General features: G+C 39.2%; 1 protein-coding gene across 6 annotated transcripts in view; it reads right to left on the bottom strand.

Annotated features, from left to right (window-relative positions):
- The window catches only part of AGBL2 (AGBL carboxypeptidase 2), a 46,494-nt gene that overhangs the window by 19,469 nt on the left and 1,766 nt on the right, over positions 1 to 25,259 (bottom strand). For 5 of the 6 annotated variants that reach the window (XM_086677418.1, XM_086677420.1, XM_086677421.1 and 2 more), the window contains exons 3-9: positions 24,959 to 25,022; positions 23,372 to 23,506; positions 19,451 to 19,504; positions 18,528 to 18,713; positions 11,425 to 11,532; positions 3,895 to 4,048; positions 623 to 1,405 (exon numbers count right to left, since the gene is read on the bottom strand). In XM_086677418.1, the coding sequence (XP_086533544.1) occupies positions 623 to 1,405; positions 3,895 to 4,048; positions 11,425 to 11,532; positions 18,528 to 18,713; positions 19,451 to 19,504; positions 23,372 to 23,506; positions 24,959 to 25,022 (1,484 nt within the window). The remainder of the gene's footprint in view (positions 1 to 622; positions 1,406 to 3,894; positions 4,049 to 11,424; positions 11,533 to 18,527; positions 18,714 to 19,450; positions 19,505 to 23,371; positions 23,507 to 24,958; positions 25,023 to 25,259) is intronic. The other variant, XM_086677419.1, reaches the window with a different exon arrangement.

Raw genomic sequence — 25,259 nt, 5'->3', positions numbered from 1 at the left:
TTTCACACAGGCTTGGAAAATATTAACTGACTTTTTTATTATTCTTTCTTTATGCGATGAAATATAAGAGGTAATAAGGAACTCAGATTCTGGAACCCGAGAGCGTGTATTCAAATTATCTATTCTGTTGCTTATTAGCTCTATGACCTTGGGCAAGTGACTTGACTTTTCTGGGCCTTAGTTTCCTCATCATATATAATGGGGATACTGATTGTGCCTACCTCAGGGGGTTAATGTGAAGATTACACGGGTCATGTATCTGTAAAGCACTGAGAATACTGCCTGTCCCCTATACACAAACACTGCCTAGTAGTTAGGTACTATTATTATTATTCGCCAGGCCTCCTGACAAAGACCTATGAACTTCTGACTTCTGACCTCTCTATTCCATTGTTTTCACTTATACGTCAAACAACCCCTGGCAGAAATGTTGCATGTTCAGTTTAACCCCAGAGACAAAACATGACTTAAAAGTTTGAAACTGAACGAACTCACGTGACTGCAAAGAGAATGGCAGACTCTCTCTCAAGCCGTATCTGATTGCTACATCAAAGAGAGCCCTCGCACCCATCAGAGAGTACTCACAGCATTCGGAGGAAGATCAACAGATAAAGGGGCTCACCTTTTGATCATGTTCCTGGTGTACCAGATACAAGGGAAAGACTCCTTCAGAATGGTTTTATAATGTCTATTCAAGTCCCTTCCAGCCAATGAACACCGGTAATTCCCCACAATCACTCCATCTGGATTTAACATAGGAACCACTTTGAAGACAAAGATATCTCTGAGGAGCTGGGCATCTGGAGAGTTGCTCAGGATGAAGTCCAAAAAGCCTTTCATGATCCAGGAGCCGTTACTTTCTCCGGGGTGGACTCTGGCACTCAAGACCACAGCTTTCTTTGCAGCTGCCTCTTGAGGGGTCCGGGATGGGTTGGTGATGGTGAGCAGGTAGACGGTATTTCCTGCAAGGCTCCTGCATAAAGTTCGGAGTTTGCAGAACTGAGACTGGACAGGGTTGTTTGCCACTGACAGCAGGTAGCACTGCAAGTCAGTGTACGTATATGGATAGAAGTGTGCGAAGAAGCAAGTGTCCTGGTCGTGTGGGAACTGAATGGTCCACGTGAGACAGTAAAAGGCCTGCTGCCCATCGTCCCTGTTGTTCTTATAGTACCTGATTTCATTTCCTTCTCTTCTCCAGCCAATGTTGTGGGTCTTGGCATCCAACTGGGAGTACATGAGTGGCTTCATCCCTATAGTATAAAGGCTCTTGGGTTTTAGCAAGTTGACAATGGTGAAGCGGTAGGTGGCATCTTTTCTAGTGTTCTGCACTCGAAAATAAAACCACTGAGTGTGTTTGTTTGTGTAGAGATCAGTTCGCAAGGTGAGCTCATACTCATAGGTATCTCTGTAGTGGAGAAAATAGAAGAATATCTCTGTAACACCACATCAACCCTCAAAAAACAAAGCTTAAAAAATGTTTTACCTGGGCAAAAATAGATCTTATTTCAACAGGAAAGCCTGCTACCTCAAACATTAATTTTCTAGTGTACCTAGTTCCTCAACTCATACATTAGGCTGAAAGAAATATGGGTCAACCAAGTTTATTTGGGGTATTTGGGAGCTCTGTGAGTTTTTTAGTATCGTTCTGGAGTGTTCAGTAGCAGTTCCCAACCACTTCAACACATTTCTAGAACCACACCTAAAGGCAGCGAAGCCAGAGCCCTCTGTTGGCTGTAAGCTGCCTTCTGGACATGACCACTATGGAGGAGAACTGTCAGCCTCAGGTGTTATTTTAGCTCTGATTGTCAACTGTTTGAAGATGAGGGGGCATCTCTGGAATGCATTCACCTTACTGAAAAGTAGAAGAGGAAATACAAATACTAAATCCTGAAAAGATGCTCCCACACAGGCATAATGCAAGAAAGGCAAATTAAAATAGGAAGTCATTCTCCCTCCATTTCATGCATATTCCAGCTTTGGGAAACAGTCGCTTTCATACACCGGTGATGGGAACTGAAATCATGTTGGAGGGTAATTTGGCAAAAAACAGCAATACTTAAAGTGTTCAAACCCTTTGGCCCCCCAATTATATTTCTAGAATGTATCCCATAACATCACAAATATTTAAAAATATAAATGTCTTTGCAACTACATGGATGAAACTAGAGGTATTATGCTAAGCGAAATTAGTCAGAGAAAGACAAATATCATATGACTTCATTCATATGAGGAATTTAAGATACAAAACAGATGAACCTAAGGGGAGGGAAGCAAAAATAATATAAAAACAGGGAGAGGGAAAAACCATTAAGAGACTCTTAAATATAGAGAATAAACTGAGGGTTGCTGGAGGGGTTGTGGGAGGGGGGATGGGCTAAATGGGTAAGGGGCTTTAAGGAAGACACTTGTTGGGATGAGCACTGGGTGTTATATGTAGGGGATGAATCACTGGAATCTACTTCTGAAATCACTGTTGCACTATATGCTAACTAACTAGGATGTAAACTTAAAAATTAATTAAAAAAATATATAATTTAAAAAGTGCCCAAGAGTATTAATTCTGTTAATTCATTAAACAAAAACAGTAAATACCTTCATTTCCTATCAGCTGGGCACAGGTTACACATGATATGGAACATCCATACAATAGAATAATATGAATTATTAAAAATAAGGAGATATGGGAATGCAAGCTGGTGCAGCCACTCTGGAAAACAGTATGGAGGTTCCTCAAAAAACTAAAAATAAAACTACCCTACGACCCAGCAATTGCACTACTAGGTATTTATCCACGGGATACAGGCGTGCTGTTTTGAAGGGACACATGTACCCCCATGTTTATAGCAGCACTATCAACAATAGCCAAAGTATGGAAAGAGCCCAAATGTCCATCAATGGATGAATGGATAAAGAAGATGTGGTATATATATACAATGGAGTATCACTCAGCAATCAAAAAGAATGAAATCTTGCCATTTGCAACTATGTGGATGGAACTGGAGGGTATTATGCTAAGTTAAATTAGTCAGAGAAAGACGCAAATCATATGACTTCACTCATATGAAGACTGAGACAAAACAGATGAACATAAGGGAAGGGAAACAAAAATAATATAAAAACAGGGAGGGGGACAAAACAGAAGAGACTCATAAATATGGAGAACAAACTGAGGGTTACTGGAGGGGTTGTAGGAGGGGAGATGGGCTAAATGGGTAAGGGGCATTAAGGAATCTACTCCTGAAATCATTGTTTCACTATATGCTAACTAATTTGGATGTAAATTTAAAAAAATTAAAAATAAAATTAAAAAAATAATGAGATAAATCTGCAGTATTGCCATAGGAAAAATATAAAGCTTATTATGTGGAAAAAAGCAATTTGCAAAACGGTATGTATACCATCATCCTATTTTTAAAAACAAAATAATTTCTGTATATTATACATACACAGTAAAAGGGGGAAAATTACTGCATGTATACCAAACTGTTAACAGTTTCTGCATCTGAGAGGTACGATTACAGAACTTCAATTTTTTATGTTATGTATTTTTGTTAATACAGATTTCTTCTTGAGTTTTACTTAAGTAAACTCTACACCCAAAACAGAGCTTGAACTCACGACCCTGAGATTATGCTCTTCTGATTGAGCCAACGAGGCACCCCTATTAATACAAATTAAATTAATACTAATTTCTTTCATAAGCAGAAAAAAAAATGTAGATAAATTTTTACCCTGAGGGAATATGAGTCACAATTATTCAATTTTTCTTCGTCCTCATACCATTTCTCACCACTTCTCTCTTTTCCAAAAACACCCCTAACTCCTAATATGACTCCTGAAGATGTGAGTCAGTCCCTCCAGCGATCACCCCTTTGGGAAATTCCTGTTACTCACACTCTGACAGCTTTTTGCAGATTCCCGCTCTCAAACCTTGACTCAAACAGGAGAGTCTTGTCCTCAGGTCCTTGAAGCGTAACAGCAAGCTCCTTGATGATCCCTCGCTTGCCTCCCACTCTGGAACTAGTGAAATAGGAACCTTCGGTGGGCACTGCAGAGAAGACAGACCTATTTAGAGCAGGTTCCACTAAGAATCTATTCATCCAGCCAATATTCACAGAGCTCCTCTGTGTGTTTATCGCCATTTTAGGTTAACGATAATGACTATTCAGATTTTCAAGGGTCCTTGCTGAGACCTTTAATTTTAAACATTGTATTTCTTTGAAGACCTTTAAAGTGGTGTAGAGCACCTCCTTTTGCTGCACGGCTGCCCCTGGCATCTCAGATACTGTTTGTACCCACATAAGCCCTAATCTGAAAGGATGTTGACAAACAAATGAGATTCTACATAGAGCATCTGAAAACATTTACAATCTTTATTCTAAAAAAATAGCATCTATTATTTTTTAACTTTTAAAAAAATTTATTTACTTATATTGAGAGAGACAGTGACAGCACAAGCAGGGGAGGGACAGAGAGAGGGAGAGAGAGAATCCCAAGCAAGTTTTGCACTGCCAGTGAAGAGCCCTATACAGGGCTTGAACCCATGAAACTGTGAGATCATGACCTGACCCGAAACCAAGAATCAGACGCCCAACCAACTGAGCATCTATTAATTAAAAAAAAAAATAAATAAAATAATAATAATAATAGAGGGGCATCTGTGTGGCTCAGTCAGTTAAGCTTCCGACTTCTGCTCAGGTCAGGATCTTGCAGTTTGGGAGGAGTTCAAGCCCTGTATCGGGCTCTATCCTGACAGCCCAGAGCCTGGAGCCTGCTTCAGATTCTGTGTCTCCCTCTCTCTCTGCCCCTCTCCCATTCTCTCTCTGTCTCAAAAATAAAAAATAAACATTACAAAAAAGATAATGGAGAAAAACAAAGAAAGAAAGTATACTTCATATAATTTTTTTGGTATATCCTTCCAGATTTAAATATAAAAAAATAATAGAAGTTTGAGAAGAATTGGCATGGGTGAATTAGCCTAAGAAGGGAACCAAAATATCTATAGTAATTATAGTGAAAATGTTATGATTGAAATTTTATCTTTAAAATGATGCTAAAACAAACAACAAATATATATATATATATATATATATATATATATATATATATATATAATTTATTTTATTTAACAAAATTTAGATTATAATCATCTCTTTCTAATCCTTGCAATAATCAATTGTTAATTTGTTTTAGAAAGTGGGGTTGAGGGGCGCCTGTGTGGCTCAGTCAGTTGAGCATCTAACTTGGTTTGTGAGTGTGGTTTGTGACTCACGGTTTGTGAGTTCAAGTCCCCTGTTGGGCTCTGCTGACAGCTCAGACTGGAGCCTGTTTTGGATTTTGTGTCTCCCTCTCTCTCTGCCCCTCCCCCACTCAAAAATAAACATTAAAAAAAAAAAGAAAAAAAAGTGGGGTTGCAACTTTTCAGACAAATTCAGTAAGACTGCCATCTGACATCTTTGATTTTTAGTTTCTTTTGCAAAACTATTTCAAAACTATTTGTAAAACTTTGTAGTTTTCCCAAAGACTTTGTACCACCATATTCTTATCATTATGTCTAGAAGAGCCTATTTTGTCATCTTTTGTTCATTTTCTCTTCAACTGTTGTTAACTGCTAAAAAAAATGTCTAGATTCTCATTTGTCAGTGGCTTTGCAAGTGATTCAAACAATTCCTTAACATCCATCAGCTTCATAAAATCCTGCATCTCTTGTAAGGATAATTTCACTTTGCAGCTGATTTTTACTGTACTTGCATTATATTGTCACATATTAACAGTATCCACCAATTGGCAAGTGACTGATATTAACAAAGACGCTGACCACAGGGCTGGGCAGATAGGAGCATTAAACAGTAATATGCTGACATGTGGGGACTGATTATATAAGTCTAATTTATTAGTAAATCTGTTCATGTTACGACAGCTTTTGTTTCAATAGGCAACTCTGTCGTTGTGGAGACTTAGATAATAAATATTTGGATAATAAATGAGAGCAAAAGAGAAAAGCAAGCATATAAAGAAGCGAGTAAAAGAAGAAAACAAGCACAGAGGAGGCAGGAGCAGAGTCACGTAAAGCAACTAAAAGCTGGGGACCTACGTGGTTCAGTCTCTTCATGGAAGCACAAAGTTATAGACCAGCAACCAGATGTAATTAATACAGGAATTTCGACATTTTTTTGAGTCTCTCAGGTAAAAACATTAAAGATGATCCAATTCATAGTCCACAGTAACATTTCTCAAAAATAAAACCTCTTTCCTTGTTTCTCCCCATTATTCTCATAGCAGGTAAACCGACAAACTCCCAAATTTTCCCTGGAGTCCCATCTTCTCCATTTTCTGTTTCTTCATTCCTCCAACAGGGTGGGCTCAATTCTCCTTGGTGAATCCAAAGGACAAGATCAAGACCACTGCCACAACTGCGCTTTAACAGGACAATAAGGAAAATTCACAAAAGTTGCCCTCAGGAGAGTGAGCTCTCAGCCCTAGGGGCTGCTCGTAGGCAGAAAACATCTCTGAATAGAACAGGTAAAGCAATTGAATTCAAGGTCAAGGAGTTTGTTGAAAATGACTACCACCAGGTCAACAAGAGGTAAAATAGACTTCTAGTACCCAAGACTTTTGGGGCACCTGGCAGGCTCAGTTGGTTGAACATGCAACTCTTGTTCTCAGGGTTGTGAAGTTCAAGCCCCACTTTGGGTATAGACATTACTTAAAAATGAAATCCTTTTTTTCTTTTTTTTAATGTTTATTTATATTTGAGGGCAAGAGTGAGAGAGTGCATGAGCAGGGGGAGGGGCAGAGAGAAACAGAGACAGAATCTGAAGAGGCTCCAGGCTCTGAGTTGTCAGCACAGAGTCCGACACAGGGCTGGAACTCACAAACTGTGAAATCATGACCTGAGCTGACGTCGGACACTTAACCAACTGAGCCACCCAGGCTCCCCACTTAGAAATGAAATCTTAAAAAAAAAAAAAAAAAAAAAGCCCAATACTTTCTTGAGGTTCCAGGAGCAGTACATCCTCCATTATTTATGACTGAAGTCTATCCACTTAAGACCTTATACTTTAATGTCTCCCAAACTCCTTCTCAGACTCTCCGTAGGTGGAGCTAGGGAGACTGTAAGTTGCTTCACCTCACTCACTTCCCCACATGTAGCTTTTCCCAACACAGTATTACTGACACAAGCACTCATAATCAAGGCAACTGGGAGCAGAGCATATGAAATTACTTCGAAGTTAGGCCACCTGCTAGAATCGGTTCATTTCATTTTTCCAGTTATGGAAATGTGAACACTGCGGTCCCTCCCTCCTAGTTCTGGTTGTTTCTCTAGAAGCCTACCCTGATTTCATTGACTTAACACATTTTATTTCTACTAACTAAACTTGGTACATATTCCTCCTCCAATAAAATTGATTTCCTTTCTGATCATTACTGTATAGCAAATACTGATTTTCAAATTGTGAGAATATTTTTCTTGCTATTTCTTGAATACAGCATTTCCCAATCTCAGATAACCCCTTTTAAAAAGTTCTAGGGGCACCTGGGTGACTCAGTCGGTTAAGTGTCTGACTTCGGCTCAGGTCATGATCTCATGATTCGTGGGTTTGAGCCCCACATTGAGCTCCATGCTGGCAGTGCAGAGCCTGCTTGCAATTCTCTCTTCCTCTCTCTCTGCCCCTCCCCTGCTCGTGGTCTATCTCTCTCTCAAAATAAATAAATAAACTTCTAATTAACTCTGGTACCTATATATACAATAAGCATCAGATGATTTTTGGTGATGACGAAGGATGCCCTTATTGAAAGCTTCTCTAGCTCGCCATGTCCCTCCCTATAACTAACTTCACATTCTGAGATTATGAATTTAAAAATTAATTCCTCATCCTTGGGAGGGTTCCTATTAACTTTTCTTGACTCATTGCTCTTGAACATTATATCTCCTTTCTTTTTCTTTTTTTAAGTAAACTCTAGCCCTAATGTGGGCTTGAATTCATAACCCTGAGATCAAGAGTCGCATGATCTAGCATGCTTTACCAACTGAACTAGCCAGGTGCCCTTATGTCCTTTCTGTCTTAAATGTTTCTATTACAACCTGCTTCACATCCTACCCATCACCTGTTATTGCCTTTATTATAGCTATTTTAGTGAGTGTGAAGTTGATTCATCCTTTCCATAACCTTTTTCAAGCAGAGGAATTTTCTTCTATTCCTAGTTTTTTGAATGTTCGTATGCTTTTTCTGCATCACTTGAGAGGATCGTGTTCTTCCCTTTGTTCTAATGTGGTGTGCCACATTGGTGTATGGTTTTTAGCCTGAACCATCCTTGCATTCCTGGAACAAATCCTCCCTGGTCATGCTGTATAATCCTTTAATATGCTGTTGGAATTGGTTTACTGATATTTGGTTGAGGATTTTTGCATTTATATTCTTTTTTTTTAAGCAATAGATTATTTTCTTTATTTAAAAATCTTTTTCTTTACCTCTTCTTTTCCTGATTTTACCTCATCTCTCATTTACAAGATAAGAGATTTTTAAGACTGCATGCAGAAAAAATAGCAGTGCATAGTAACTGCTTAATAAATGTTTGCTACTGATACACATAGTGGAGCCCAGTATTGTGGAAGGAAGGTGGAGAGGGAAGGAGAGAACACGGTGTGCCTTCCACCTCTATGATTCTAGAACGTTAGGAGCCACAGTGAATTATCAAGATTTTGAAGGCAACCTGCAATCATTGCGCTGACAACGAAAAGAGTAAAATGTCCTTAGCCTCCATCAGCAAGGAAACATTTCTGCCCTAAAGATGATTATTAGGGATCCTGATTTTACTTATTTATTTTTATTTACTTATTTATTTTTTTTAGAGGTCCTCATTTTTAAAATACTTATTATCGGGGCGCCTGGGTGGCGCAGTCGGTTAAGCGTCCGACTTCAGCCAGGTCACGATCTCGCGGTCCTTGAGTTCGAGCCCCACGTCAGGCTCTGGGCGGATGGCTCAGAGCCTGGAGCCTGTTTCCGATTCTGTGTCTCCCTCTCTCTCTGCCCCTCCCCCGTTCATGCTCTGTCTCTCTCTGTCCCAAAAAAAAAATAAATAAACGTTAAAAAAATTTTTTTAAATACTTATTATCTAAGTCTTCACAGTTATGAACCTGGATAGAAAAAAAATCATCAAAACATTGCATTTATATTCTTAAGGAATATGGCTTTTCTGTGATGTCTTTGTCTAACTTTGAATATTGGCTTCACAAATAGTTAGAAATGTTTCCTCCTGTTACTGTTTTCAGAGCTGATGAAGGACTAGTACTATTTCACCTTTAAATGTTTGATATAATTCAAACAAACCCTGTCAAGCCATCTGGGCAAGGAATTTCTTTGCACAAAGATTTTTAATTACTAACTCAATTTCTTTGTTTTCATCTATTCAGATTTTTAAAATTTCTTCCTGAGTCAGTTGTGTCTAACAATTTTTCCTATTCATCTATGTTGTTTAATTTTTTGGCAATAAGTTGTAATTTGTAATTCTTTTTTTGTGTGTGTTTCCTTCCTCTTTTTTCATGGTTGGTCTAGCTAAAGTTTTGTCAGTTTTGTTGAGGTTTCCAAAGAACCAACTTTTGCTTGATTTTCCACATTGTTTTCCTATTTTCTGTTTCACTGATTTCCATCCTTATCTTTATTATATCGTTCCTTCTGGTTGCTTTGGACTTAGTTTGTGCTTATTATTCAAATTTACTAATATGAAAGCTTAGGTAATTAATTGGAGCTCTTTCTTCCTTTCAAATATAGGCATTTGAAGCCATAGGTTTACCTTGCAGTACTTTAACTGTATCCCATAAATTTTGATATGTTGTTTTATTTTTACTCAGCTCAAAATATTCATCTCTTATGATTTCTTTAATTCATGGGTTACTTAGAAATGTGCTGCTTAGGGGCACCAGGGTGGCTCAGTCAGTTGAGCATCTGACTTCAGCTCAGGTCATGATCTCGCAGTCCATGAGTTTGAGCCCCACATGGGGCTCTGTGCTGATAGCTCAGAGCCTGGAGCCTGCTTCAGGTTCTGTGTCTCCATCTTTCTCTGCCCCTCCCCTGCTCACACTCTGTCTCTCTCTATCAAAAATAAACAACTGTTAAAAAATATATATATATGCGATTTAATTTCTGAGTATTTGTATATTTCCCAAATTTCATTCTTTTTTTTCTTTTTTAAGTAGGCTCCATGCCCAGCAAGGAGTCCAACACAGGGTGTGAACTCACGATCCCAAGATCAAGACCTGTGCTGAGATCAACAGTCAGATGCTTAACCAACTGAGCCAGGTGCCCCTAAAAATATTTTCTAGGAGCCCCTGGGTGGCTCAGTTGGTTAAGTGTCTGACTCTTGATTTTAGCTCAGGTCATGACCTCATGGTTGTGGGATTGAGCCCCATGTCAGGCACCGTGCTGAGTGTACAGCTTGCTTGGAATTCTCTCTCTCCCTCTCTGCCCTTCCCTTGCTCGCAATTGCGCTTTCTCTCTCTCAAAATAAAATAAACATTAAAAGAGAGAGATGGATTCTACCTATAGGAAGGCTGCAAATTAATGGAAATCAATTAAACCACATGGTAAATGAGAGTTATATGCACATACTACAAAGAACTCACTAAAACACAGAGATGGAGAAAAGAAGAGCAAGTTCCCCCGAATATCCAATATCTGATTTCTAGGAAGTGGAGTGACACAGGAGAACCTTTAAATTTATTTTTTTAATGTTTATTTATTTCTGAGACAGAAAAAGACAGAGCATGAGTGGGGGAGGGGCAGAGAAAGAGGAAGACACAGAATCTGAAGCAGGCTCCAGGATCCAAGCTGTCAGCACAGAGCCCGACGTGGGGCTTAAACTCATAGACTGTGAGGTCATGACCTGAGCTGAAGTTGGAAGCTCAACCAACTAAGCCACCCAGGCTCCCCAATACAGAAGAACCTCTAAAATGGGCTTAGAACTATTAAGAAAAAGGTACTGTCATTTTAAAAAACAACTGAAATTTTATTTTATTATTTATTTATTTTTAATATTTTTTTAAATGTTTATTTATTTCTGAGACAGACAGAGCATGAGTGGGGGAGGGGCAGAGAGAGAGGGAGACACAGAATCTGAAGCACGCTCCAGGCTCCGAGCTGTCAGCACAGCCCCCGATGCAGGGCTCAAACTCACAAACCGTGAGATCATGACCTGAGCCGAAGTCAGTCGCTCAACCTACTGAGCCACCCAGGCACCCCAAAAAACAACTGAAATTTTAAATCTGATTAGCCATTAATATCATGGCTCCTATTCAGGCTGGTCTGGAAGGACAGTTTATTAATCACTAAACTATAGTTTGTTAAAAATAACTGTTATTATAGAAAATATGTTTATTACAATATTGTCATGATTATCACTGACTGTTCAGTGTAATAACAATACCTGAATCTAATTGAAAGACAACTGTGCCTTTTTCTTCTCCTACAATTTCTGGTAACTTTTCATTTCCTGTAGGTTGATAGAAATATTCTGGTTGAGGTGGAACCCACTCTGAAAGAAAACATTAAAAATGTACAAAATAAGAAGCAACATAAAAGGTATTTTATCCAGAACTAATGTAAAATTATATATAATAATTATTATTCATGTGGTTAGTCTGGTTGAATCAAACCAAATTCTCATAGTAAGTCTCCAGTTTGTTTGTAAATTATGTCTTGCTTCTTTCCATAAAGATTATGAGGAGATTTTTAACAAAAAGCATATACAACAAAAATATAAACTTTTTTTTTAAATTTTTTTTTTACCGTTTATTTATTTTTGAGACAGAGAGAGACAGAGCATGAATGAGGGAGGGTCAGAAAGAGGGAGACACAGAATCTGAAACAGGCTCCAGGCTCTGAGCTGTCAGCACAGAGCCTGACGCGGGGCTCGAACTCACAGTGTGTGAGATCATGACCTGAGCCAAAGTCAGCTACTTAACCGACTGAGCCACCCAGGCGCCCCAAAATATAAACTTTAAATAGAAGAGTTAAAAATAAGCCAGAAAGGTCAATATAGTTGATCTACAGTTGCTCTAACAACTCTTCAAAATTTGGCCCTGAACTTCTTTCTCTTTGGCAATTATTTTTAAGATTGTATTTTTAAGTAATCTCTACACCCAACACGGGGCTCAAATTTACAACACTGAGATCAAGAGTCACGTACTCTACTGACTAAGCCAGCCAGGTGCCCAAAAGTTCTTTTTAAAGGCAGGAAAATATGATCAGCTACATAATTTATATTACCATAGAGGAACAAGTATATCAACTATTTCAGAAGAAACAAAGCTTTTTCAGTAACACTCGATTCTAAAAGATTTCTCGTGTGTGACTTGGGCAACTCTCAGTACAGTAGCCATTGATGAAAGCCAACAGCATATAAAGACACAAATGAAATTCAATAATACATTAAAAGGATCATATACATTGATCAAGTGGGATTTATTCCAGGGATGCAAGGATGGTTCAACATCTGCAAATTAGATAATGTGATACACCACATTAACAAAATGAAGGATAACAATCATCAATCATCTTGGCGGATGCAGAAAAACCATTTGGCTAAATTCAACATCCATTTATGATAAAAACTCAACACAGTGGGTATAGAGGGAGCCTCAACATAATAAAGGCCATATATGACAAGTCCACAGCTAAAACCATACTCAAATGTGAAATGTTGAAAGCTTTTCTTCTAAGATCAGGCAAAGGCAAAGATGCTGACTCGTCATTTTTCCTCAACATAGTACTGAAAGTTCTTGCTGAAGTAATCAGGCAAGGAAAAATAAATAAATAAAAGGCATCCAAATTGGAAAGGAAAGTAAAACTGTCAAACTGTTACTATTTGCAGATGACATGATACTGTACATAAAAAACACTAAAGGGGCACCTGGGTGGCTTAGTTGGTTAAGCGTCCCACTCTTGATTTTGGTTCAGGTCATGATCCCAGGGCCGTGAGACTGAGCCCTGCGTTGAGCTCTGTGCTGGGTGTGGAGCCTGCTTAAGATTCTCTCTCTCCCTCTTCATATGCCTCTCTCTCTCTCTCTCTCAAAAACTCCCCCAAATAGTAAAAACTTCATCAAAAAACTGCTAGAACTAATAAATAAATTCAGTAAATATATAGAATACAAAATCACTACAATCAATACAAAAACATGTTGCATGTTTATACACTAGTAATGAACTATCAGAAAGAAATTAAGAAAACAATCCCATTTACAACTGTATCAAAAAGAATAAAATACCTAGGAATAAATTTAACTAAGGAGGTGAAAGACCTGTATATTCAAAACTATAAGACATTAATGAAAGAAATAGAAGACACAAATACATTAGAAGATATTCATGCTCACGTATTTGAAGAATATTTTTAAAGGTCCATACTACCCAAATAAATATACAGATTCAATGCAGTCACTATAAAAATTCTAATGGCATTTTTTCACAGAAATAGACCAAAGAATCCTAAAAGTTCTATGGAACCATAAAGACGCTGAGTAGCCAGAGCAATCTTGACAGAAGAACAAAGCTAGATAGAGACTTCATGCACCCTGATTTCAAACTATATTATAAAGCTACAGTAGTTAAAACAGTATGGTATTAGCATAAAATCAGACACATATATCAATGGAACAGAATAGACAGCCCAGAAGTAAATCCACATATACATGGTCCATTAATTGATGACACAGGAGCCAAGAATATATGATGAGGAAGGACAATCTCTTCAATAAAGGATGTTGGGAAAACTGGACAGTCACATGCAAAAGAATGAAACTGGAACACTGTCTGACACCATACAAATAATTAAACTCAAAATGGATTAAAGACTTGAATTTAAGACCTGAAACCATAAAACTCCTAGAAGAAAACATAGGCAGTAAGCTGCTGGGCATTGGTCTTGGTGATGATGTTTTTTAGGTAGGCTCCATGCCCAATGGGGGGTTGAACTCACAACCCTAAGATCAAGAGTCACATGCTCTACTGACTGAGCCAGCCAGGTGCCCCTTGGTGATTATTTTTTAAATCTGACACTAAAAGCAAAAGCAGCAAAAGCAAAAATAAACAAGTGGGACTGCATCAAATTAAAAAGTTTCTGTGCAGCAAAGGAAATCATTAACAAAATGAAAAGGCAACCCAGTGAATGGGAAAAAATATTTGCAAATAATATATCTGATAAGAGGCTACTATCCAAAATATATAAAGGATTCATACACCTTCATAGCAAACAAACAAGCATTCCAATTAAAAAATGGGCAGAGAGGGGCGCCTGGGTGGCGCAGTCGGTTAAGCGTCCGACTTCAGCCAGGTCACGATCTCGCGGTCCGTGAGTTCGAGCCCCGCGTCAGGCTCTGGGCTGATGGCTCAGAGCCTGGAGCCTGTTTCCGATTCTGTGTCTCCCTCTCTCTCTGCCCCTCCCCCATTCATGCTCTGTCTCTCTCTGTCCCAAAAATAAATAAACGTTGAAAAAAAAAAATTAAAAAAAAAAAACTTCTGTTCCTAGGGAACCTGGGTGGCTCAGTCAGTTAAGCATCTGACTTTGGCTCAGGTCATGATCTCAGGGTTCATGATTTCAAGCCCCACACTAGGCTCTGGGTTGACAGCACAGAACCTCCTTCAGATCCTCTGTCTTCCTCTCTCTCTGCCCTTCCTCCACTCACATGCGTGCTCTCTCAAAAATAAACATGAAAAAAAAACCCCTGCAGTTCTTTACTGCTTCTAATATTATCTTCTGACTGACTAAATATAAAAAAATAAAGACAAAATAAATAATAAAGATGCAACTCATTAAAAAACAATGCTTGGGCCACTTGGGTGGCTCAGTCAGTTGAGTGTCTGACTTCAGCTCAGGGCCATGATTTCACGGTTCGTGAGTTTGAGCCCCGCGTCGGGCTCTTGCTGACAGCTCGGAGCCTGGAGCCTGCTTCAGATTCTGTGTCTCCCTCTGTACCCCTCCCCCACTTGTGCTCTGTCTCTCTTTCAAAAATAAAATAAAACATTAAAAAAAATTTAAAAAAACAATGCTAATTTCTTATCTTTAAAGAGATGGGAAATGATGAGGGTGTCAATTTGGTTTAAACAATAAGGTGCTTGTTATCAAATTTCCTTGAAATTAAAAAGAATTGCCTTTTAAAATATCTAGTGCTGGGGTGCAACTCTTGATCTTGGGATTCTGGATTCAAGCTCCACGTTGGGCATAGTACTTAAAAAAATAAATAAAAATCTAGTGCTTTTGTGGATTACCACTGCAATAACGTGGTTATTTAATTCCAGTTTCCCACCTTTTCCCCCTCTTGGAACTGTATCCAAAATCCTCACAGGAATTTTCTTTGCTTATTTTATACAGAGAAAAGCAAAATCCTATTGTTCAGCCACATCAACTAAGACTTTTATCTAAAAATTGATCTTAGGACTTCTCAGCTATTATACGAACTCAAAATTCATCCTCCATTTCCAAACACCTTAAGAGCAGAATCCTGTGCCCAGTTAAGACACTAAGAAGTTCCCTCTATTTTCAGCTTTATCTCCTGTCTTTCATGCTCAATGCTCCATGGTTGCTCAAACATGCCATGCTCTTCTTCTATGTCCTCTAACTAGAATATTTTCTTTGACCTTCTCAGGAGGATTACTTGTAACTTATCATCCTTCAGATCTCAGTATATGTGTCATCTCCTCTGGGAAACCCTCCCTAATCTTCCAGGCTGGTGTTAAGCGTTCCCAGAGGGACTAAACTCTAAGCAATTGCCTGGTTGTATCTTCAACAACCCCACCAGTATGTGAACTCTCGGTGTCTCCATTTGTTTATCATTATATCTGTAACACCAAGCACTGCACTTAGCAGATGGCAGATGCTTATTAAATATATATTGAATGAATATTATAAGAGGGAAGTGTGAGAATAAGAAACATCCAGTTGTTTATCTAGCAGTCTAAAGCAGAGACATAATGTTTGATAGACGTAGGCATCCCAGCCATTAGAAAAGTCTCCACTTCAATGCAACCCACTTCTGAAACCCTCACATAATGAATGCTGAAGATTGTATCTGCACCAAGAGCTCAAACGTATGACCAGCAATCTCACAAAACTAGTCTCCACCATTTCCACAAAAACACTCCAATAAACTCAAAATACAATTAAAAACAGTCAAAACTGGGACACCTGTGTGGCTTAATGGTCACACATCTGACTTTTGGCTCAGGTCACGATCTCGGAGTTCATGAGTTTGATTCCCACATCAGGTGAGCTCTAGTCCCACTTCGTGTGAGCACAAGCCCTGCTTCAGGCGAGCATGAGCCCTGCTTCTCTTTCTCTCTCTCCCTCTCTTTCTCTGCCCCTCCTGGGATTCTCTTCTCTGCCCCTCTCTCACTTGCACCCTACCTCTCTTTCTCTCTAAAAAAAACCAAAACAGACAAAACTGGGGCGCTTGTGTGGCTCGGTCAGCTAAGTGTCTGTCTGACTCTTGATCTCAACTCAGGTCTTGATCTTCAGGATTGTGAGTTCAAACCCCACACTGGACTGCACACTGGGCTTAAGCCTACTTAAAAAAAAACCAACAAAAAAAATTTAACAACAACAACAACAACAACAACAACAACAACAACAACAAAACAACAGTAAAAACTATGTTCTGGTATGTATAGTGTTCGTCAGCTATACCAAGGCTAGTAAAAATACAACTCCTATGGCACAAAAACAGACACTCAGATCAATGGAACGGAATAGAGAACCCAGAAATGGACCCACAAACGTATGGCCAACTAATCTTTGACAAAGCAGGAAAGAATATCTGATAGAATAAAGTCAGTCTCTTCAGCAAGTGGTGCTGGGAAAACTGGACAGTGACATGCAGAAGAATGAACCTGGACCACTTTCTTACACCACACACAAAAATAAACTCAGAATGGATGAAAGACCTCAATGTAAGACAGGAAGCCATCAAAATCCTTGAGGAGAAAGCAGGCAAAAACCTCTTTGACCTCGGCCGCAGCAACTTCTTACTCAACATGTCTCCAGAGGCAAGGGAAACAAAAGCAAAAATGAACTATTGGGACCTCATCAAAATAAAAAAGCTTCTGCACAGTGAAAGAAACAATCAGCAAAAATAAAAGGCAACCGATAGAATGGGAGAAGATATTTGCAAACGACCTATCAGATAAAGGGTTAGTATCCAAAATCTATAAAGAACTTATCAAACTCAACACCCAAAAAACAAAGAATCCAGTGAAGAAATGGACAAAACACATGAATAGACACTTCTCCAGAGAAGACATACAGATAGCCAACTGACACAAGACAAAATGCTCAACATCATTCATCATCAGGGAAATACAAATCAAACCACAATGAGATATCACCTCACACCTGTCAGAAGGCTAACATGAACAACTCAGGCAACAACAGATGTTGGCAAGGGTGCGGAGAAAGAGGATCTCTTTTGCATTGCTGGTGGGAATGCAAGCTGGTGGAGCCACTCTGGAAAACAGTATGGAGGTTCCTCAAAAAATTAAAAATAGAACTACCCTATGACCCAGCAATTGCACTACTAGGTATTTATCCAAGGGATACAGGTACGCTGTTTCAAAGGGGCACATGCACCCCCATGTTTATAGCAGCACTATCAACAATAGCCAAAGTATGGAAAGAGCCCAAATGTCCATCAATGGATGAATGGATAAAGAAGATGTGGTATATATATACAATGGAATATTCCTCGGCAATCAAAAAGAATGAAATCTTGCCATTTGCAACTATGAGGATGGAACTGGAGGGTATTATGCTAAGTGAAATTAGTCAGAGAAAGACAAATATCATTATGACTTCACTCATATGAGGACTTTAAGAGACAAAACAGATGAACATAAGGGAAGGGAAACAAAAATAATACAACAACAGGGAGGGGCACAAAAACCTAAGAGACTCTTAAATATGGAGAACAAACAGAAGGTCACTGGAGGGATTCTGGGAGGAGGGATGGGCTAAATGGGTAAGGGGCACTAAGGAATCTACTCCTGAAATCATTGTTGTACTATATGCTAACTAACTTGGATGTAAATTAAAAAATAATAATAATAAAATGAAATAAAATAAACAAATGAAAAGATCATAATAGAAAATATCTAAAGATGACATATAAAACATTTAATAAATAAATTCTAATAGTTAAAAAAAGTAAAAAAAAAAAATGTTACATCATGTGATTTTGAGTCAAAAAAAAAATACAATTCCTAAAACTCAATCATATTAATACTGAGGCAGATGTAAGTACTGATATATTTCAGCCTCTAGAAAGGTATCCCTCCATTCCAATAAACCCTGAAGCATTTGAGCTTACACATTGGTGTAACTTTTACTTTGACCAGTGTATATCAGTTTCCCAGGGCTTAATCATTTCAGGATGAGCTAACAGATGTTGAATCTGTCCTGCCTTGTACTTCAGTATGCTGGACTTAATAGGTTCTCATAATAATGTCTGTCAGGACAGCACCGCGACACAGAAGTCACATTACCAATATGATGAAGGTTTTCCTTGATGACCTCACATTCTATTGGCCACCTCGGAGCCTGCAGAGGCCCACTGCTAGAGAAGAAGGTAAAGAGATCTCGGGGTTCTCGAAGACATGGGTTGACTTCACCAAATTCATCATGAAGAAGCTGCCTGCTCTTAAGAAGTGGTGAACTAAGCATAAGAGAATCTGCAGAGAGAAAGGGAATGAGTGAACAGCTTTCCTTTTCTCCTTGGGGACTTTACAGCTCAACTGTGACAACCAAGTAACTTGAAGCACTGTATTAAAATATGAGCACAGGTGCACAATCCTAAGACAGGTGTCTCCTTCAAGAAGGAGATTTAGTCCAAGGCGACAGCATTGACATTATGCAAAGTTAAAATTCTACATTATTAAAATTCTACACAGTCTATTAAATACTTAAATGTAAAGGTTTAGAGTAAGTTAGAAAAAACTTTTTTGTTTTTTAAATCAAATTATGTCATATTATTTTTGCTTAGAGAGAGGCAAAAGAGGAAACTGCATTTCATCCGTTAGCGTTTTAGAGAAAAGTACGTAAGACTTTATTAACAACACTAATAACTATTAACTAATTTGTAGAAATCATCTACAAATTAACTTTCAAATTCAAAATACAATGGTTGGGAGGACACAGAAACTAACGAAGAGGAGCGAGCAGGGGCAGGAGAGAAAGATGAGCTCTTGGGAAAAAGAATGAGAAAGAAAGGAGGAAAAGAGGCTCCCAGGATGGAGAAAAAGAAGAGAAATGAGAGGAAGAAGGCAAAGAAAGGCAAGGAGAGGGGGAAGGAAAGGCCAAAAGCCCCTGGGTGTGGTGAGTGCCAGATCTGGAGGGGAGAGCAGGGAGTGAAGACGTATTTCTGTAAAGCAGCAGCATGAGTTTTCGGGTCTGGAAGGACACGGAATACCTCTGCTCACAGCTTCTATCTGTCTATGCACAGGTGAAGATATACAGGTGGGCCCTAGAAAGAGGAAGAAGGAGGCATGGTTTGTCCTAGGGATCTGTGACTTTCTTTTTTCTTCCCTCTTTCCCTATCCTTTCCATCTTCCACCCCCATTTAGGGCCCCATTTTTCCTTTTCTTCCTCTAAAATTTTTTCTTCTTAATTTCAGGGCCCTGTTTTTTCTGTCTCTTAATTTTTTCCCTAGTTTAATGAGGGGAGGGGGAATCATAAACATTTGAAAAGATGGTAAAGCTGCTCAGCGTTACATCAAGAAATGTAAACCACTATGACAAGGAAATACTACTTTTTTACTTAACAGACACAAAAAGCATTTATGTGTTTTCACATTCATTCTGGCACAGGTGTTAAGTAAACAGGTACTCTCAGAACCTGCTGGCAAGTGGGCAAATCAGTACAAACTTTCTGGAAAGCAGTTTGGCAGTTTATCTAGTAACATTTAAAATACAGAACCATTGATCCAGCAATCCCACTGCTAAGAATTTACTTTACAGATTTTCTCACAAAAATTCATCAAGATACACATACAGGGACGCCTGGGTGGCTCAGTCGGTTAAATGCCCAACTTTTGGTTTGGCTCAGGTCATGAACTCATGCCTCGTAGGTTCAAGCCCCATGTCGGGCTCCGTGCTGATGGTGCGGAGCCTGCTTGGGATTCCCTCTCTTTCCTTCTCTCTCTGCCCCTCCCCTGCTTGCTCGCTCTCTCAAAATAAATAAATAAACTTAAAAAGAAAAAAACTACACATACTAAGACGCTTACTGAAGCAATGTTCAAATAACAAAAATGTGGAAACAACGAAAACATCAAAAGGGAAGTTAAAATAATTATGACATATTAATCAGGTGGAATACTGTAGGTGCCCTTAAAAAAGACGAGGTAGGGATGCCTGAGTGGCTCAGTCGGTTAAGCGTCCAACTTTGGCTCAGGTCGTGGTTTGTGAGTTCAAACCCCATGTCAGGCTCTGTGCTGACAGCTCAGAGCCTGGAGCCTGCTTGGAATTGTGTTTCCCTCTCTCTCTGCCCCTCTTTCACTCATGCTCTCTTTCTGTCTCTCAAAAAATGAATAAACGTTAAAAAAAAAAAAAAGATGAGGTAAAAAATTGTGTGTGTGCTCATTTGAAAAAGCTCTGTAAGGTGTATTATTAAACGGAAAAAAAAATCAAAGTTATAGTATTATAGTATTGTGTATAGTATCCCCTGTGAGTAATTAAAAAGACAAGAATACACAGATATGCGAGGATATATGAAAAGAATTAAGACAATAATGGCTTTATCAGGAGTAGGGCACGGAGGGCTTTTAGTTTTCCTTTTTTTCTGCCATTTGAATTTGCAACTTTACACATATATTCCTTTTCTTTTGTTTTATTCATTTACTTTCTTTAATGCTTATTTATTTTTGAGACAGAGAGAGAGTGAGAGAGAGAGACAGACAGAGAATGAGTGAGGGAGGGGCAGAGAGAGAGACACAGAATCCAATGCAGGCTCCAGGCTCTAAGCTGTCAGCATAGAGCCCGATGTAGGGCACCAATTCACGAGCCATGAGATCATGACCTGAGCCAAAGTTGGACCACTTAACTGTAACTGACTGAGCCACCTAGGTGCCCTTATTATTTTTTCTTCTTTTTTTAAATAAGCAGATTGTATTGTAACCCATTCCTTTTTCTCTTTGTTCTTTTCTGGTTAAAAAACCAACAGCATAAAAATACTTTGCTACAAAGATGATGCAACGATCAAAACAGGAAAAAAAGTCTGGAGTCTGGTTGCTCTAAAGATCATTTTTCCTTAATACCACTGAGATTCTCAATTTACTATAAGGATCATGCATTTACAGCTGCATTGTCCTGTGAGGACTACCCCTTACTGTGAACAACGTGGACAGAAGCAGTAAGGCTGAGATGAACTTATCGTAGGAGGAGACTTCTATAAGTCCACCCACACGTTCCTGTGCACATCCTATTATCAATTACACTCTAAACCTCATTCACATTGTTGCCTCTACCAGCTGATTTTGCATTCATGTTTTTTATTCTATTGAGCCTGGCAATCATTTCTTATGAATGTTATCTTGAGTGTCAGTTAAATGGGGCAGGAGGAAACTGAAGGGTGTGGGGCAATCAGCTGGCTCCTAAGCCATCCCACCCAGATGAGTCTCCTTTGCTCAACCCCTGCCTTTCTACTCCCTGTCAGGAGCCCTGGGACACAGAATGGAAGAGACTTCAGGGCACTGGGATGTGCGCAGACATAGATCTGAAAATAGAATTGCTGCGTCAAGGGTCATGCACTGTACTAAATTTCCCAGGTAGTGTTAAATTGCCTTCCTAAAATAGTCTACCTGTTCACATCCCTGACAGCAGTGGAGGAGTGTTCCCCCATACCCTGACCTATATATACTAGGTGTCATTAAAAAAAGCTTTTTTTCCCAAATCCCATAATTAAAAAAACGGTACCTTGACATTTTAATTTGTATCTTTAATTGGACGTGAAATCGAGCATCTTTCCATAAGCCTGTCGACTGTATTTGTTTTTAGGAAAGGCTTGCTCATGTCTTTTTCTGCTTTGGTTGTCTTTGACCATTTTCCTTTCTGGTCATCTTTTACATATTGATTTGTAAGAGCCTGTTATGTTAAGGACTCTAATCCTTTGACATATTTGTCGCAAACTTTTTCTTTTTCAGTTTGTTATTTTGCTTTCTTCACAGTATTTTATGGCTTTTGAGTCGTGTCATTCACAGGTTTTAACTAGAAAAAGGGCACAATCAGACTTGCATATAAAAAAGAATAATGCTGTGTGGAAAACAGACTGAAAGGGGTTAGCATGAAACAAGAGAAGAATTCAGGAGACCAAGTACTGGGGCTGTTTCAATAATGAGAAATGACGGCAGCTTGAACTGGGATCAGGGGAGGATATGGGGAAAAGAAAAGTGAATTGACTTTTGGTTGCATATGTATTGAGGGAGAAATTCAACTGCACACCTGCCCTTAGATTCCAGAAGGAACCTATAAAATCCTTGTGAAAACTTATTTTTTGCTTAAGCTAGCTGAAATTGGTTTCCACCATTCTTTTTTTTTTTTAATTTTTTCTAATGTTTATTTTTGAAAGAGAGAGAGAGAGAGAGAGAGAGAGAGAGACCGACCATGAGTGGGAGAGGGGCAGAGAGAGAGGGAGACAGAAAATCTGAAGCAGGCTCCAGGCTCTGAGCTGTCAGCACAGAGCCTGACATGGGGCTTGAACCTGTGAACTGTGAGATCATGACCCGAAATAAAGTTGGAAGGTTCAACTGGCTGATCCACCCAGGAGTCCCCTGGTTTCCACCACTATTATGCAAACTGCCTTAACAAATACATCCATCAAATCTGTGTAAAAATCAATGTGCTCCTCTTGACCAAAGAGTCTTAACAAATTTTCCAACAATTTGAAGAAAAAAATAATCCAGAAGGTATAGTATTTTAATTTCAAACCTATACTCCAAAGTGGATCTAGATAGAACATTTTTGAGTGATGTCAGGAAACAGTGGCCGAGGCTGCTTCTCTGGCTTCTCTCGAGTTAGGCCATGTTCTCCTCAATACCTGAAGGAGTTGCTCAAGGCAACTGAATTCTGGGGTTCACAGACACTGATTTTTAAAAAAAAAATTTTTTTTTTTAATGTTTATTTATTTTTGAGACAGAGAGAGACAGAGCATGAATGGGGGAGGGGCAGAGAGAGAGGGAGACACAGAATCTGAAACGGGCTCCGGGCTCTGAGCTGTCAGCACAGAGCCCGACTCGGGGCTTGAACTCACGGAACGCGAGATCATGACCTGAGCCAAAGTCGGCCGCTCAACCAAATGAGCCACCCAGGGGCCCCCACAGACACTGATTATTACTCACACAGAAGCTTCTCCTTTTGCAGAGGGTCTGGTATCATACCCTGTCTTTCTCCAAAAGAGCCACTCAACAGGTATCGAGGATTATTCTTCCAAACATGCTGGTGTGTAGCTGAGGTTGGTAAACTACCTCTGTGACCTATGAATAGACAATTAAATAAAGGTGCTGGAAGGCTAGTTCATCACCTGTAACATCTAGGTTAATACCAAAACCACGACCACTACCAAACCCGCCACTACTTCTGTCACCACCCATCACCCACGGCAGGCTTTTACAATGAACATGTCCTATTTTCCAAAAAGCTTTCATATTCCAATTTACGTGAGCTAAGCATCATTTTCTCCATTTTACAGTGAGGAGAGACTTGAGAAGCAGCATGGTACAGTGGAAAGAGAAAGGCGCCCAAAACTGCTTTGTCTTGAGGGCTCTTGAATCTGGCTAACTGGAAATCCAGTTTTCTTTTTATTTATTTATTTATTTATTTATTTATTTATTTATTTATTTTAATTTTTTTTTTCAACGTTTATTTATTTTTGGGACAGAGAGAGACAGAGCATGAACAGGCGAGGGGCAGAGAGAGAGGGAGACACAGAATCAGAAACAGGCTCCAGGCTCTGAGCCATCAGCCCAGAGCCCGACGCGGGGCTCGAACTCACGGACCGCGAGATCGTGACCTGGCTGAAGTCGGACGCTTAACCGACTGCGCCACCCAGGCGCCCCTGGAAATCCAGTTTTCAACAAATTACCACTTTATTATTATTTTTTAAATGTTTATTCATTTTTGAGAGAGAGAGAGTGTGCGCAGGGAAGGGGCAGAAAGAGAGGGAGACACAGAAGAGAGGGACAGGCTCCAGGCTTCGAGCTGTCATCAAAGAGCCCGATGTGGGGCTCAAACCCACGAACTGTGAGATCGTAACCTGAGCCGAAGTCGGACACTTAACCAACTGAGCCACCCAGGTGCCCCACAAATTATCACTTTAAAAATGAAACAGTTAATAAGAAAGTTTAACAAGGTTGATAGAAATAAAATCAATATTGAAACTTAATTTTATTTCTAGATACTAGGAACAAAGAGAATCAAAATTTAAAAAGATACCATTTATGGTAGTCTAACGATACAAAGTCCCATGACGAATTTACAAATCTTTATTGGGAGACACCTATGTAGACGAAGAAACAGAGTATATTCATAGATTGCTGAACCAGTATCAGAAAATTCTCACTTCTTCTGAAATTTGATCTACAGATTCAATACAATGGAAAAGGTAAGAACAGCCAAGAGACTTGTGGACAAGATGCAGGACATGTCTTTCCAGATTATCAAGACTATTTAAATGCCATATGGTATAATTAAGAAAGGGTGGTGGTATTGGCCCAAGGATAGACAGACTCTTGTATACACACTCAAAAGAGGTGACACACAGCAGCACAGCAATGGAGAAAGGAAGTACTTTTCACTTCCCTTCACCTTTCCCTTATAGTGCTAGAAAAATTCTCCATTAGTTCATCCAAGTGCAACTCTTCCAGTTAATCAAACCATTTACTCCATGAAGGGAGAAAAGGTGATGCTAGGTAAGAGTGAGATATTACCTTTAAAGTAGCCATAGTATTGAAGATGATGGTACATAAAGTCTTCATAGGGATCAGGAAGAGTCTGTGAAAGGAAAAGTCATCTCAATCACGAAAGTCCTTTCAAGTAATATTGAACTCTTAACAAAAGGCACACAAAAAGTGTTTGTTGCAAAGGACAGTATACCCAAGGATTCTGTAAACAAACCGAGTGAAAGACATTCATGCAAATTATTCTATCTTGGGGATCAAGATCTCCTGCCGGAAAAAGGTGCCACCAGAATATACCTTCTGATATAGAAGTACTGGATTTCTGTGGAGT

Source organism: Puma concolor, chromosome D1 (assembly GCF_028749965.1).
Source record: "Puma concolor isolate L17-30 chromosome D1, mPumCon1.1.hap2, whole genome shotgun sequence".
Taxonomy (NCBI): domain Eukaryota; kingdom Metazoa; phylum Chordata; class Mammalia; order Carnivora; family Felidae; genus Puma; species Puma concolor.
This window is presented reverse-complemented; position numbering and strand designations above follow the sequence as displayed.